At 43.2% G+C, this 15,513-nt stretch overlaps 1 protein-coding gene across 3 annotated transcripts; it reads left to right on the plus strand.

Moving 5' to 3' along the window:
• Positions 1 to 153: 153 nt before the first annotated feature.
• UBIAD1 (UbiA prenyltransferase domain containing 1) lies at positions 154 to 6,581 on the plus strand. 3 transcript variants are annotated; one of them, XM_074560403.1, is made up of 3 exons: positions 154 to 430; positions 724 to 1,281; positions 2,157 to 6,581. In XM_074560403.1, the coding sequence occupies exons 2-3, from the start codon at positions 759 to 761 to the stop codon at positions 2,642 to 2,644; spliced, it is 1,011 nt and encodes a 336-aa protein (XP_074416504.1). In that variant the 5' UTR covers positions 154 to 430; positions 724 to 758; the 3' UTR covers positions 2,645 to 6,581. The 3 variants fall into 3 exon arrangements, with proteins under 3 accessions (XP_074416504.1, XP_074416505.1, XP_074416506.1); XM_074560404.1 differs by lacking the exon at positions 154 to 430 and adding an exon at positions 507 to 596; XM_074560405.1 differs by lacking the exon at positions 154 to 430 and adding an exon at positions 521 to 600.
• Positions 6,582 to 15,513: the final 8,932 nt, after the last annotated feature.

Below are 15,513 nucleotides of genomic sequence, written 5' to 3' on the forward strand. Positions count from 1 at the left end.
AAGGGAAGGAGCTCTCGCAGCTCCACCCCTTCCCCCACGGAACGGCAAGGAGAGCCCGTTGCCTTCCGGCCAATGATCAAGCCAGATGGGAGCGAGTGGCAGTAAAGCTAACAAATAAGAAGGCTAGGCGCGCTCGATTGGTGAAAAGTGGGCGCTAGGCCCACCTTCCGGAGGCCGGCGGGCTTCCGCCCTCCCGTAAAGCCTGTGTGCTGCGTGCGCATGCGTCGGAGGAGCAAGCGTGGTGCAGTGCCGCGCCCGGTGTGCGTCGCTGAAATGTGTCCGGCTGCCCGCGGCGGGACCAAGGGCAGGCGGGGCGGCGCCTGCGGCAGTAGTGGTGTGCACTTCGGAGCGATCCCTGGCAGCCGCGCCTGACGACGCGAGCCATTCGATGCTTACACCGGGGGCCAGGAGGCGCTGGCGCGTCGCTGGGGTACGCGACCCTCCCCGGAACGCCGTGCGCGGGGCCGCGGCCGCGGGGGCGGGAGAAGGAGGGGCGGAGCGGCCGTTGGGCGCAGGCGCGCGACGGGCGGGCGATTGGGGCGCGCGGGACGCTGGCGGTTGGGGCGCGCGCGCGCGGCGGGGCGGGCGCCCGGCGGGTGGGTAAGGGCGGCGCGCGCCTCCCCCTCAGGCACGGCCATGGCGGCGACGCCCCCTCCTCATCCCCCCATCCCCGCTGGGCCCCGCGGCGGCGGTCAGGCTAACGCGCGGCCCTTCCCCTTCTAGGTGCTGCTGCTGCGAGACGGGGCGGCGGGGAGAGCATGGGGCCGGCAGACCTGGTGCAGAAGATCAGCATTAGCGCCGAGAGCCCCCGGGGGAGCGAGAGGAACGACGCCGGTGCCGCGCTGGCGGGCGCGGAGAGGGTCCCCCCTGGTACTTGGAGGCAGAAGTGTGCGGCCTATGTGCTGGCCCTCAGGCCTTGGAGTTTCAGTGCCTCCCTCACCCCTGTGGCCCTCGGCAGCGCTCTGGCGTACCGGGCTGAGGGAGCTCTAGACCCAGGGCTGTTGGTGGGAAGCGCCGTGACCGTCCTGGCTGTGCACGGAGCCGGCAACTTGGTGAACACCTACTACGACTTCTCCAAAGGCATCGATCACAAGAAGAGTGATGACAGGACTTTGGTGGACCAGATTTTGGAGCCGCAGGATGTAGTCCGGTTTGGAGTCTTCCTTTATACCGTGGGCTGTATCTGTGCGGCTGGGCTCTACGCTGTCTCAACGCTCAAGCTGGAGCACCTGGCCCTGATATACTTTGGAGGACTTTCCAGCTCCTTCCTTTATACTGGAGGTAAGCTCTGTATCCCATTTAGTGTGAATCTGAACGTGAACGTGACAGAATTAGCTGACTTGTCAAGGCTTTCTAGAAAATGCAAATGATCTATCTCGTTAACTGCCATAAAATATTTGGTGGTATTTCCTGGAGTACTGGTACATAAACTTGCATTCCTTGCCATTGGTTGCTGTGGGAAGGTGTGGGAAGAGGCACACGCTAAGTTCTTCGGTTGGAAAGTGGTGTTGAGACATTGCTGTTTACATATATGGCTTTAGATGCTCATCAGAACTGTTGCTGAAACTTTTCGTGATGTGTATCTTGTATCCCTCAGCAGTATAGCTCACTGCATACGTTCTTTTCCATTGGTGGAATCTGTTGCTTTGTTTTGGAATGTTTTATTGTTATTCTCTAGATGGAGTTTCATTGTGAATGTTAAACAGTTTGTGTTTGTTCTTAGTAAGAGTAGAATATTTTTATTGTCTCCTAAACTGTCAAAACTCTAAAGCAGTTATGTTAGTTTCCTTAGACGAACCTTGTCAGTTTTGTGTTTTGTTCTGAGTATTTTATGTATTTCTTCAGGATCAGGTTCTAGTATGCATGGTCTCACTAAAGAGTACCTTATTTCTATAGATTTCTGCAGAAATAGGTACTTCTAGATATGAAGATGGGTATTAGAACCTGGCCCTTAGTTTCTGTTACATTGTTTGACTGGAGAAATTCAGAAGCTGTGTTTCCTTTATTATCTTTAGAAAAAAGAGAAAATATGCTTCTCGGTCATAGCTATATGCACGTTGGTCATTTTCTGTGGGAAGGGCTGATCTGTTATCCATTCTCTTCTGTCATTTGAGTTGTTTGATGATGCTTCATTCTATTCTTGTGTTTTGTCACAGGAATTGGATTTAAATATGTTGCACTTGGAGACGTGGTGATCCTGATCACCTTTGGGCCCCTGGCTGTCATGTTTGCTCATGCTGTGCAGGTTGGTTATCTGTCTGTCTCACCACTGCTCTACGCTATCCCACTAGCCCTCAGTACTGAGGCCATCCTGCACAGCAACAACACACGAGACATGGAGTCTGACCGGCAGGCGGGTATTGTCACCTTGGCTATCCTCATCGGCCCTGCGTTCTCCTATATTCTCTACACCGTGCTGCTCTTCTTGCCCTACCTGATTTTCTGTGTGCTGGCCACACGCTATACCATCAGCATGGCATTGCCGCTACTCACCATCCCGATGGCATTTTCACTGGAGAGGCAGTTTCGCAGTCAGAGCTTCAACAAAATTCCTCAGCGGACAGCCAAACTCAATCTCCTCTTGGGGCTTTTCTATGTTTTTGGTATTACGCTAGCACCAGCTGGTGCTCTGCCCAAACTGTAACAACAGCTGTATAGTCAGGCCTCACAATTCAGTATTAATGCCGATTAACAGTGGATGATGTGAGTAGATGACCTGTTATGGACAGTGGGAAGAATGGAGAGACCATCTTGAACTGTTGATTGGCTGTGAATTTTATAATTTCTGGTCTTGGTTAGTTTGTACAACAAACTTCAAGAAAGTCATTTGTTGGTTCTTTGGAAGGGGTGAACTGTGCAGTTTTGCTTCAGGGGAGCAAGGCAATCTGAGGAGAAGGAAACATCGACTCAATGAAAGTAAGATTGAGCCTCAAATACAAACTCTCTGTTCCCTTCACAAGCACAGTGGTTGCTTTTATGACTCCTTTCCTTACCATGGTTGAGGAGTCCTGTGGCTCCTGTGTGGTAAACAGAAAACACTGCCAAATGTTTAGCTTCACAACGATGTAGGTGCTATTACTTCACTCCCTTGTGAACATAGTTCATCTTCATCTGTTGTATGTTTTAAGCTTTGTTGGTTTTTTTTTTCCTAGCCAAATTTTGAGCTTTTATTTCCAAGCCCCCTGAAATGTGCTAGATACTAATCATTAACTGTTACTTCTCCTTGGTCCTTAGAGTCTAGAAATTTCAAAGTTATGTATCTCTGTGGGATGTTGGTGCTTAGTTGGAGCACAAATTGCCCACTGCACAGACTTTAAGACAAAACCAGTAAATTTGTATTCCGCTATGAAAGCTGAAGCTGTAAACACAAATCATGCAACTGAAAAGCCCTCAATGCATAGAAAAACAAGTGGTTTCCATCTTTGCATTTGCTCTCTGAAATGATAGTCTTGGAGTTAAGGGGGAGCTGACAGACAGAGTGCCAGATTTCTTTGGCTGGGTATGGATTAATGGATACATGAGTGGAAGAACAAATTCTTAGTTTAAAAATAATATATTTTTTTCAATTGTTGTTCTCTGTTTATTTAGAGGCCCGGAGTATTACAGTCAAATAGCTTATTATAAGAAGCCCAAAAAGAAGCTCAGTTGAGCAAAGGAGAAAGATACAGGGTTAGAAAAAAGAAATCAGGATTATTGCATTGGGTCTGCATAAAACTTAGGACTGGAAACAGGAAGAAACCATTTTTGTTAAAAAGATTTTTCCTAGTAGAGTTGAGAGTTTGTGTGACTGAATCACATTTAAATATTGTTAGCTCTGAAGTGAAGTTCACCCTCTTTTTCCCCTCCTACACCTTACAGTGTTGTTTTGTTTTCTGCTGCTGATCTTGCCACTTGATATTCATGTGGTCATTTGGAGAAATGATTGTTTCAGCAATTATGTAGCAGTGTGAAAAACATGCCAAACACAACTGGGGAAAAGTGACTTCCAGTGCAAAGATGAATTTGATTCACACCATGCTGCTCAGTGGCAACTGAATTCTGTGTTGAAGGAAAAGTATTCATTTCCTGTATGCAGGGTTTTGGTGTAAGTTTGCTTACAGGAATTGTGGAAAGCTTCAGAGAAATTGATATAGGTGTTGAACTAGAGCTGCTGGTGCCTAGAGCACAACCTTGCTTTTGAACCAAGTGGGAGTGTGCTAACCACTATATGAAGGGCTTTTAAACACAAGCAATAAACGCAATACACTAGCATGGTGTTATCCTGCATCTGTCATAGGTAAGTTACATTCTTGTGTTGTTCATCTGAAAGTGCTGAGTGTTAAATTAGTGGAGTGTACTGACAGTAGTAAAGCTGAGTTGAAAGTACAAGATTACATGGTATAAATACTTAAGTGACTGTTTTTACGGCTTCATGGTATCCAGTGTTACCCAGCTGTTGGTCTCCTGCTTTACAGCTGAACTGTAGTCAACAGGAAGGATTCTTTGCAGGCATATTTTATGAACCACAGTTTCATCTTTTATTAAAATTGGGCAAGTGATCTCTCTAATCTGACTAGGCACAAGACAAGAGGAGATGGACTTCAGCAACCGTGTGCTACTTTCTACAGCAAAATATTTGATTAGATTAGAAACATGATGAGAAAATGCAAAAGTTCATCTCAGCTGGATGGAGGGAGACTATCTAGGTTTTGGAAACTGTTTTCAATACAAACATACACAACACAGTATCTACTGTTACTTCTCTGTGGACCTACAGAAGAAAGAAGAGCCTGGCTCCGAGACCCACTTCACCTTTCTGCAAACCAAAAGCTTTTCTTGGGATATGGACTGAGCTGATGACTCTGTTAACCTTGCAATTGGGGATACGTGGCTTTATTAGGTTAACCCAGCATGGCTTTGTTGCTACCCTTTGTAGCAGCTACGTGCTTTATTTTATGATAGCCTGGTTTTGTGTAGCTATCAGTTTAAAAGAATGGATAATTATCTTTTTCTACTCCTTTTACATAAACTACAGTACTCAAGCTAAATTCCATAAAGTAACAAATACTCAAATACTTGGCTCATATCTTTAATAGCTGTAATTTTAATAGTGGAAAGATCTAGGATATGGTCATTGGTGGAGTAGTGTATGTAACTCTAGTTGTATCTAGGCTACCCTTTACTAGCAGGGAAAAGCCCCATTCTAGGAAGTCTGCTTGCTGCTGTAAAAGACCAGTGCTTTTTGTTACAGAGATGAAGGAAGAGCTCACTAGTATATGTATATGTTTGTGGAACGCTTTTCAAGGTGTGAGGGATTCAAAGCATTTTGATAGTAAGAATGAGATGAAAATTCAGTAATTCCTTACAAGCAGACGCTGGTTGCCTTCAGTTCCCTGTCTATGAAAAACAGTATCATTCCAGGTTCTTAAGGATATCATTGATAAACAACTCATTCTTTACCATGGCTTTAAGGAAGTCATTTAACTTCTCTTTGCCTCAGAAAAAACAGCGAATTTTTGCCTACCTCACAGGGATGCTGAGCCGACATCATTGTCATAGAGAGCTTTGAAAGTCAAAAGTGCTTTATCTCTGTGTGCTTTCTAAAAAGCATGTTAGTACTAGAAAGCATTTTACATATGAACTAACAGGTGACTTAACCAACATAAGTAGACCAAAATAATCTTCACATAGACATTGAGTGGTAAGGGAGGTTTCTTTATTGGTTTGTTTTGTGATGAAGATGCTAGGTCTCTTTCCCTACCCCTCTCCTTCCTGTCCCATGCTACTTCCCTTAAATATAAACTTTTAAAACTACTTTCAGGTCTCTCTTGATGAGTTCTGTTGCAATATGATGAGTCTACACTGTTAGATGAACGGATCTGTAGCCCATCTGTTAATGTGTCATAAAGCACCTCCTGGCCTTTCTTATACAATAAAGTGTCTGAATGTTATTCTGTTAATTATGCTGTTTGGTTATTTTATATCACTCCAGTTGTATTTTTGCACATATATTAGAGCATCTTCCTGGAAGGAGGAGGGTCTTTGTCTGCCATGTTTATAGTATAAGTGCATGAAAGAGCACTCTTTTTTGGTTATAGTCCTTTTATGAATCCCATAGTCCTGTACTTCCATTGCGTAAAAAGTTCAGTAGCAGTGATCATCTCATATTAATGGCAGACTTCAGAGTAGTTTCAGTATTTTCATCAATGAACAGAATTTTCTTTCATGCAGTCTTCTGTGCCATGTACTGTTCAGCATTTGTAAGGAGGTTTCAGCTGAACTTTTAATATTTTTAATAAAGATGGAGTTTTTCATCCTCACCTGTGTGGTCTGCCATTCTTCCAGTGCCATGGTCTCTGCTCCTGACTTGTGATTTTACTTGCTTCATAGGCCTGTGACAGCATAACGCCACCACGGTGTGTGTTGTAGATGAGCCTAAAGCATGGTTTGAAATTTTCCTGTCTTGGCCACTGGTACAATCTACTGTATAAATGCATGTACAATTAGCTTAAGGAGACCTAAGAAGTCCTATTTGTCTTACACGCTTTCTGGCTTTTTTTTCATATGTGATTAAAGTGGTTTGAACAGTCTTGAGAAACCTCTTGGGTGTGCTGCCTCTATTGTCTGTGATGCACATAGCTGAAAACAGATACAAAGAAGGCGTGATGTGCGAGGGATTTGTGAAACATCATGATTTCAGTTTTTGCTTGAAAGAAGTTCCTGCAGTAAAGTTTAGTGGCTATAAACCATTGTGGAGCTAATGCTTTTACCTGCAACACTATCGTACTACTACTGTTTGCTTTGTAGTGATTTCCTGTTTGGGTTTTCAGGACATTTTATGATTCTAAGACAGCTAGGCCTAGAAAATATTTTTTCAGCCGTTCTGAGGTGCAGGGTGGGCTCCAAGGTCATAGCATTTGGAGATAATTTTAGAGGATAAAATGCAGAATAGCATGGCATCCAGATACATGTGGGCTGTACTTAAGAATCCTCCCAAAGAAATATGACACAGCTCTTTTTCTGAAGCTGCAGAAATCAGTCTGCTGAGTATCCTTTAGCAAGACAGCACGTTGGGTGTTAATACCATAATTGGTCTGCACTTGCTCTTAAAACACACTCTAATGCTTTGTCCTGGTAGCAGGCAGTGTCTATTAGTAGTCAGCTTAAACTCACTTTAAAGAAACTGGGCCTTTAATAGAAAGTGTTTAGAGTTTTGAAATTCGTGCAACATTGAACACCTTTCTGTCCAGTGCCTGTCTAGGTGGAGGCTGTAATTCGGATTGTCCACAGATGGCAGCATTACTCTCCCATCACTGCTGCAGCACCCTGTGGTACCTGGGCTTGAGAGATCCTCTGCCAGGCAGACAACAAGAGCCACTGCAGAGCACTAGGAATTGTCCTGATTCCTTTGACCTTGTACCACAGTCTAAAAAAAAATGATTCCCCATGAGAGAAGTGGTGGACCAAATTCTGGTAGTGCTGCTCCTCTGCTGTTCTACGAGGTGGATCTAGATTCCTAGGTCCACTTTTTATTGAGTGGCAAAATGTTTTATGTAGCAGACTGTACTGTTATTGGAGAAGGAAGGAGAGGTGTCCCTCCTGCATTTATGGTTTTAGGGGTTGCTCAGGTTACTGTATTGGTCAGCACTTCCTTCTTATTTGGGAGGGTTTCTTTACAGCCATGGCAGCTGGAGTTTTGGGGGGTTTTTTACCCTCTATAACCAGTGGATCAAAAATCTTCAGGACAATGGAGAAAGGACACTTTTCCAAATATGTATTTATAACTATCTATCTCATTTTTTGTCTCTGCACGAATTCACGTTAGCTGTGTTTGCAAGATTTTTTAGTGTTTGTCTGGTTGTACCTCATGGGGTCTCCTTTGGTGTAAGGAAACCTGGAAGGTAAATGGCTGCAGATGAATTTCTAATGTGTAGATTATGTCTTGACAGATGCTTCTGGCCTAGCAGGTAATGGCAGAAACAGGCATTTAAAGAAAGCTGGTCAGCTCTATCTTGCATTTTTAAAACCTTTGCTGATGGCTTAATAAGCGTATTTTGGTCAGATGCCAAGGGCTGAGCTTTCAAAAGAGCATGGGCAAGCTGTGCATCATGGGTAGTACGCTCCTGTGGGGAAAAAAGTCTGCCCACTCTGAGATGTATTTCTATTCAGTCCATTGCTTTTAACACTGACATCTTGAATCACTGTTGGAAAACCTTAATACTTCTACAGTGTTTTTAGGAGCTTGGACTATATTATTCCCATTTCTTGGGTGAGTAGACTGAGTCACTGCTGCTTAATCAACGTCCCGCTTCTTGGAGGAAAGTACGTTAGAGTTCTCCTTTCCAGTCTGGTATCTTAATAACTAGGCCTCAGATATTGGTTTGTCTTTTAGGTCACTGGTAGATTATTTTTATTTAAATCACCTTTGGTTCCTTTATACTTGGAGTTTTGTGCCTGTTGAATTACATATTTAAGGAATGAAATGCTGCACTGGCTTTTTAAAGCTATTTTTCATTTTAAGGTGGAGCTAAATATCTAGGCAAGTTAAAATCTATAGCTCCCAGAACTGCTAAAAAATTTGTAAGTTTTACTGAAGCTCAGCACAGCTGGTTTATTGCAGCTGTATGTCTAAAGAAAACAGACCCAGCACTGGATAGAATAATGCCCATGCTTTACTGTCTGAAATAAGGTTTTTGCTCTTCTGTGTAACTCACAGTAAGACCAAAAATGAACATGTTTATCAAGTTTTCTTTTTTTCTTCTGATGATGGCTCTTAATACTGTCAGTGCTTATCCTTTCTATATAGTTGCATTTCTACAGTTAGATCACCAGAAAGCTTGTTACAGTCCTGATGTTTTAGTGGCCACATGGATTTGTCTGAGTGAGAAATACTTGAAGGGCATAGTTCAGCATTCCTTTGGGGTCAGCTGAGAGAGCATGATTTGCTTCTACATTCAAGTCTCACTGGTCTGCAGGCACAGGAGGTTACCGACAAAGTGCATGTATTCCCTTGGAAGGAAACCTGTGCTTGGGCATCTGTCTCAGGCTTCACATGTGCACTGTCTTGGCAGAGAAGTTCACGCACCAGAATTCACAACCTCTGCACATGAAGACCAAAATGTTTTTTAAAAACAGAACAAATCCAAACAAAACTATAACCCCTGACTGTCCTCTGCTGACTTCTCATCAGGCTGCCAAGGCAAGAGTGGTTTGAAGAATTAAAAATCTATGGCACCATCATGCTGCTTTCTCATGAAAACAACAAAGAGAAGAATCTGCTCGTTAATCAGATGGCTCTGTTGATAATGAATCAAGATGAACGTGCTGGCTGAGAGATGTGTCACAAAGGCAGTTTGTCAGAGAGCAAGGAAAGTAGTGAGAACCTTGGTAAAACATAAGATCTGGTATGCTGCTGTAAGAGCTTGAAAGTGATGGGAGCTCAACAGCGGCAGAGGTTAGGGTCTGTCTTCTACAGTCTAACAGGTTGGCACATTTCAGATGTCTTGTCCTAGGCTAAACTAGTCCTAGTCAGTGATTTTAGGTGCTAGTTAAGGTAAGAAAGCCTGGCATCTGCTCTTTGTTCTAGTTTGTTACCTGGGTAATGCTCAATAGCCCAGCAGTTTAATAAAGGCTAGAGTCATCTTTCCTCCTCTTCTTTTAGGGTAGAAGGGAAAGTTCTTTTAGGCAGTGGTTCAATTTGTGTAGGAAAAAGTGTCTTGTCACTGATTTAGCACAAAGAATAAGGACAATCCATGTTTTCAGGTGTCCCAGTAAGCCAAAAAAGGCCTGCCCCCTCAATTGGTTGACTACTAGTGGTAAAGGAGTAAACCGAATGCCTGTTCCATATAAGGGGCAAATTCAGGCAATTTGCGTCTCATGCGGTGTTTGCAAATAAGGCTGTGAAACATCATCACGCTGTGGGAAATAAGCAGTTTCTCAGACTTTGACCTAATGGAAAGAGGGTCTAATAAACCAGCTTCCCAGTCAGTCATTTTCCCAGGCGTTGATGAAATTACTTCAGATAGATTATAAATTACTTTCTGTATGCCACAATTGAGATATATTTTATTCTGTGGGGGATAGCTCTACTACTGTATAAGCCTTAGCTCTGGTCAATATAAATACAGGAGAGGTTGTGAATAACATGGTAGAGATTCATGTACTTTTTTGTGTGTTCTAGAGCTCAATAAAGCCTTAAGAATACACTTGGTGCTGTGCCATACCATTATCCATCTACTCTTTCTTCTTCCTTAAATTAGTTCTTAAGTAGAAGTTAATTAGCCATGCAAAAGCACAAAGCTTCCTCTCCAGTGATGTGCTGTAGGCTTTCTATAAAGTTCCTTTCTGCATTACTCCCTTGCAGCATCTCTGCTTCCTCAAACCTTTGCAGTTGAGGTTTTCAGGAAAAGGTGGAACAACATTTGCACAGGGATGGGGAGAGGAGGATTAAGGGGAAACATCAAGAAGGGAGTTGGAGAGGACAGTTACCTATTAATGAACTTCAGAAGCTGAAATCCTGTCTTACTTTGTGCCAAAAGATTTTTCTTTTTTTTCCCCTACTACCTCACAAGGCAGGGATCACGTGCTGTTCTGTGAGCAATAGTGGGTCAGGGTGGCACACCCTGCCTCTGTCCTCCTTTCAGCAGTTGGTAGCCTGAATTCTAAAATGTATATCCCAAATAACCTAGTTTTCAAGGTCATTGAAATGCTTTCAAATGCAAGAGAAAGGATGAGCTAGGGAAGCTGAACCTAAACTATTCCAGGTTTTTAGTGGTTCTGTCAGAAACCCTGCATAAGAAGTGGAAACAGAGAAATTCATGAATTCTAGAGAGAAAAAAAATATCTCTTAAATGGAGGGAATTTTAGCATTTTTATATAGTGGTGCTTCGTCCAGAGATATTCATCATTCGCACAAAGATGATGGTATGACTCTTGTGACTAAAGAGCCTGGGATTTGGAGAAGGGAGGTGACTTGCTCCGGTGTGTGAACTTCGCATGTGCCTTCTGAGATTCCAAGTCCTGTGTATTTGTCTACTGGCCTACTCCTGGTCTTCTGCAGAACTGTCTCCTGGGAAACCATTAAGCAGTAAATTGGTATGTTCCCAGTGTATGTGTGTGCACAGGAATCTCCAGTTTTGAACAATGTTCATGGCCAGAAATGGCCAAGTCCTAAATTCCTCTGTCCCTTTCTGCAGCCTCTGATCAGTGACACACACCTATCGACAGAAGAGTACTGGGCTGAAGGCAGCAGCACCAAGATGTTTCTGCTTTTTATGAGTCAGAAGGGTTGAATGCATGTACACATATGAAAGTGATGCGCATTCCCATTGAGAGTTAACTCCTCTCCAGATGGTGAAGAAACGCATCTAAGTAATTTAGGAGCCCTGAATGTCTCACGAGGATTGAGACATAAAAAGAAGAATATCAATCTCCCTAGCAAGCTAACCCACAAGAGAAAAAAAAAATTATTGTTTTCTAGAAATTTCTATGCTTTTTTTTGTGTGTAAGAGAAAGTATGTTGCATTCTGACTCGTGTAAAAAACATCTTATGGAAGAGAAGTTGAAGAAATGTTTTCAGCATTTACTTCAGTAAGGCTTTGTACTTTCTAGGGAAAACTGAATTTACTGTAGAGTCTTTCTTACACTCAAAACCTGTCCATCCTAGTCACTGCTCTCCTGCTAACCGTTTAGGGGAAAAACTGAAATTCTGTGAGGCCCTGTCAATGCATGGGGAAGGGACAGGGAATAATTTGAGTCCCAGGAGATACTGCAGTAGAAATGTCTATGCTGCAGTGGGAATAGTGGAAATATACTACGTAATTTTCCTCTGCCGAACAAGAGCTTTAGCAGTAAAATTGACCCAAATTTTCAGACTATGGTGGTGCATATAGAAATGTTGCATTTGGAACTTGCGTAGCTTTGAACAGGTTGGCTGAAATAGTATCATGAAGCACCTTGGGGATGGGGCTGACATTGATGGAAAGATCTACCATCAAATGGTGCCAATCCAGGTGTGAATGTCAGAAACTGGCTCCTGTGACAGGAGGGCTGTTCCCAATACTAGCGCAGGCATTTGCAAAATAACAGTGGCCAAACACAGTCTGTGCCCCATTTTTTGTCCTTGATGTGAAACAGCATCAAGGACAGGAGATTCTGGTGTTCCACCAGGAACTGCTTCCCCTTTACTGGAGTGACAGCCCACTTGGACAGGGAAGGACATCTGAATGCTGGGAGCTTTGAACTCTGCACGTGATACCTGTCTGTAAAAGATGCAGACAGCTGTGTCCTTGTGGTAATAAATCTGTCGGGGGTCCTTGATCAGTTCAGGGACCAGCTAGAGGAGGAGTCATTTACAATAACAAAAGCTGATGTAGGCAGGCACAGAAGTAAAGGCATAACGATGAAGGCAGTGCCTGGTGGAGCCCTAATGATCTTATAATGCATTTCCAGAGCCCGTTCCTGGCAGCGTTTTTACAGGTGGCAGCTGAATCAGAGATGGAAATGAAATAGATTCATTATCAAGTCCTTACACTTCAATTTGCTATAAATTGTTAAAGTCACTGCCAAGTGAGTGACAGTAAAGAGAGTCCTTTGGCTTGTTGCCTAGCCCATGAATATAATTTCAATCAGTGCACACTGTAGACATCCTGGATGGACAGAAAAGGATGTATATGCAGTTGCAAGGCAGGACTGAAGTGAGCTGGAAGAGTGGTATATGGGGAACCAAGAATGGAAACGGAATTCTGAGGGGATCTGGCAAAGCTTTGTATAGTCCTAGACCTGGAAGAGCTGTCTAGGACTTGCTGGGATGTGTCAGGAGTCCTTCTGATCATGGAGGAGCTGGCAGGCAGCAACGCACTGTGTTCAGCCCATCCCTGATGCCCTGTTAGCTCACTGCATCACCTAATGTTAGTCCCTGTGCTTTGTCCTGGAGCAGGGCTCTGCGGCTGATGCTGCGCAGCTTATCTTATTGCCTTACCGATTGGGATTCTGTGCTTGCTAGAGTTCAAGGTTGGGCTATAAAAATCTGTTCCAGTCTGAAATTTGCCATAAAACTAGCTACACGTGAATGGATATATTTACCAGGCTGCAGGGGGAAATGAGATCAGCCACTGCTAAAGGAGAAAATCTTGGTTTCTGACAGATTTTTTTGTTTTATTTGCAGTATAACCTTAAAAAGTCTCCATATTTTTTCTCATGCAGGCTGCTAGCACACTTATTAGAAATTCTTTTTACCTACTGTAGTGCACACCTTTGTGGTCTACAGTGAATTAGAAAAAACCCAGCAAAATATCATCCATGAGACAGCACTGGTGTGTGAGAGGATTCAGACAAGATCCCTGGCTGCTCAAAAAGTGTAGTTAACAACTTGCAAAATCATCTCTGTACAGTAAGCCTTACCCATATTAACAAACCAGTGGGTTTGATTTATTTCCAGGAACCACGAAGGTTGAATTTTGTTTTTGTGATGCTCCTTGTGCTGCCATAAGCACTTTAGGTACCTGGAAAGTAACATCATTTTATCTGATTGTCCATGATCTTTATTCCTCTTTTGACACCAGACTTTGTCTAGTATCTCATTCAGAAATGAGCAGTTCTTTGAAGATGCTCTCTTTTCCAGAGACACATTCCTTCTCCTTATTCATTGGTAGAGTCCTTGCATGAAACTTTCAGTGGTTGTTGATAGCAGTAATTCTCCCAAGAAGACAAGAGGTATAATCTGGACTATGAACTTCATTAGCTACTGTGAAGTGATCCTTACAAACCATTGCTGATTTTGGCTTCTGGGTTTTTTTTTGGTTTAGGACTAGATTTAAGCCCATCAATGTTTTCTGTTCATTTCCTGCTGAGATGGGGATAGCGTGCTCGACTTGCTCTCTGTGTTTTGTTCTGCATTTGTGACGATGTTTTACAAGAGCTAGCTTGGTTCCACTGTATTTACAAGCCTCTCTGTGCTGCAGCCAAACACTTCACAGTCCTTAAGAGATTATTTTGTGATTTAATATGGGTTCCCTGTAAAGAATAGAACACCTCCCCATCCCCCATGCTTTTCTGCTAATGCTATTGCCTTTCAGTGCCATAACCTTGAAAAAAGCTGACAACACAGCAGCAATGCTACTTAGACAACTTATCTTCTGAGCATTTCATGGTGCGCTGCCAGATCTGAGCTGGGGAGGTATTTATCCGGCTGTTTAGACAAAAGCAGGCTCTTGGATCCAAGCTGGCCAGCCAGCACCCTTTAGAGAATGGACTTTATCATCCTTTGTGTTTGTGGATGTTGTGAGCTGTTGTTTTAGCTGTGAGAAAGGCGTATCCCACTCTCTGTTGCAGTGAGAAACACAAGACAGAAGCTGATCTATCAGAACCTGACTTCCCTGTATCTGCAACATCCATGTTTTTTCCCTGCTGTGATGATTTGCAAATTGTTACCTGTCTCTTGCAGGCAATGCTGGAGCCTGCACTGGATCATGTGTTAAAAGACTAATTGGGCATCTTCTGTCCCAGCAGAGTAAACTGAGATCATAACCTTTCAGGGATTAGGAATCCAATTATCTGGAGAAACAGCCACCAGATTGAAATATCCCTTCTAACCTCTTATTGCTTAGTATTCCAAACCTGTACCATCTCCCTGCACTATAAGTTTCAAAAGTCGCCTAATAAAAAAGATTAGAATTACCCTTAAATAACTTCCATAAAGATTATTATTATCTAGTGATAATTCTATCTCTGGGCCTGTTTTGAATACTTTCTGGATCCAGATGAGCCAAAGAAAGCTGATGGCTTTAAAAGACTACACTTACGTACAGGCCCTCTCGGGTGAGGCAGAGAGCTTGTGGGACTAACTGTGCACTTCAAATACCTAGGAGGAGACTTTCCTCTTTCCTCTCCACTATTTAATGTTTGATTGATTTACAGAACTCAACACTGCATGACAGGACTGAGAACTATCTAGAAGAACAAGGGGTTGCAGATGCAGATAAAAGGCTTCATTATATCAATATTAGCAAGCATCTGAATAAGCATTTGCCTTGCAAGGTTTAAAATGATTATTGGGTCAGGAAGAGGTTTGCCTCCACAGTTTAGCACAACAAAAGTATTCAGCACTCGTCATTACCAACCTGTAATAGCCCAAGTGAACATCTCTTTCTGCAATGGATGAGAGAGATGATTTTGTCTATGAATCCCCTCCTGACTGCATATGCCAGAAGAACGGATGCCCACAGTAAGGGGGATTCAGAACTAATTTATTGTCTACAACAATCTGCTTGTTTCTATTTACAGACAAAGTGTGTGGCTGTCTGGGTTTCCTGTTTCTTGGGTGAGCTACAGAGAGATGAATGGGTAGATTTACACAGCATACAATCTAGTGGAGTGGCACGATATGGAACAAGCAAGAGAATACTTGAGATACTGAGGATGCAGGTAAGGGAATGGGAGTATAAAATGTGATCCAAAAGAGTCTCCATTTTACAGAGAAGCCATTTTACAGTGAGGATTGTGTGGACTGAAAGCATATCTGTTTCACGTTGGCAT

This window comes from Larus michahellis, chromosome 16, assembly GCF_964199755.1.
Source record: "Larus michahellis chromosome 16, bLarMic1.1, whole genome shotgun sequence".
Classification (NCBI taxonomy): domain Eukaryota; kingdom Metazoa; phylum Chordata; class Aves; order Charadriiformes; family Laridae; genus Larus; species Larus michahellis.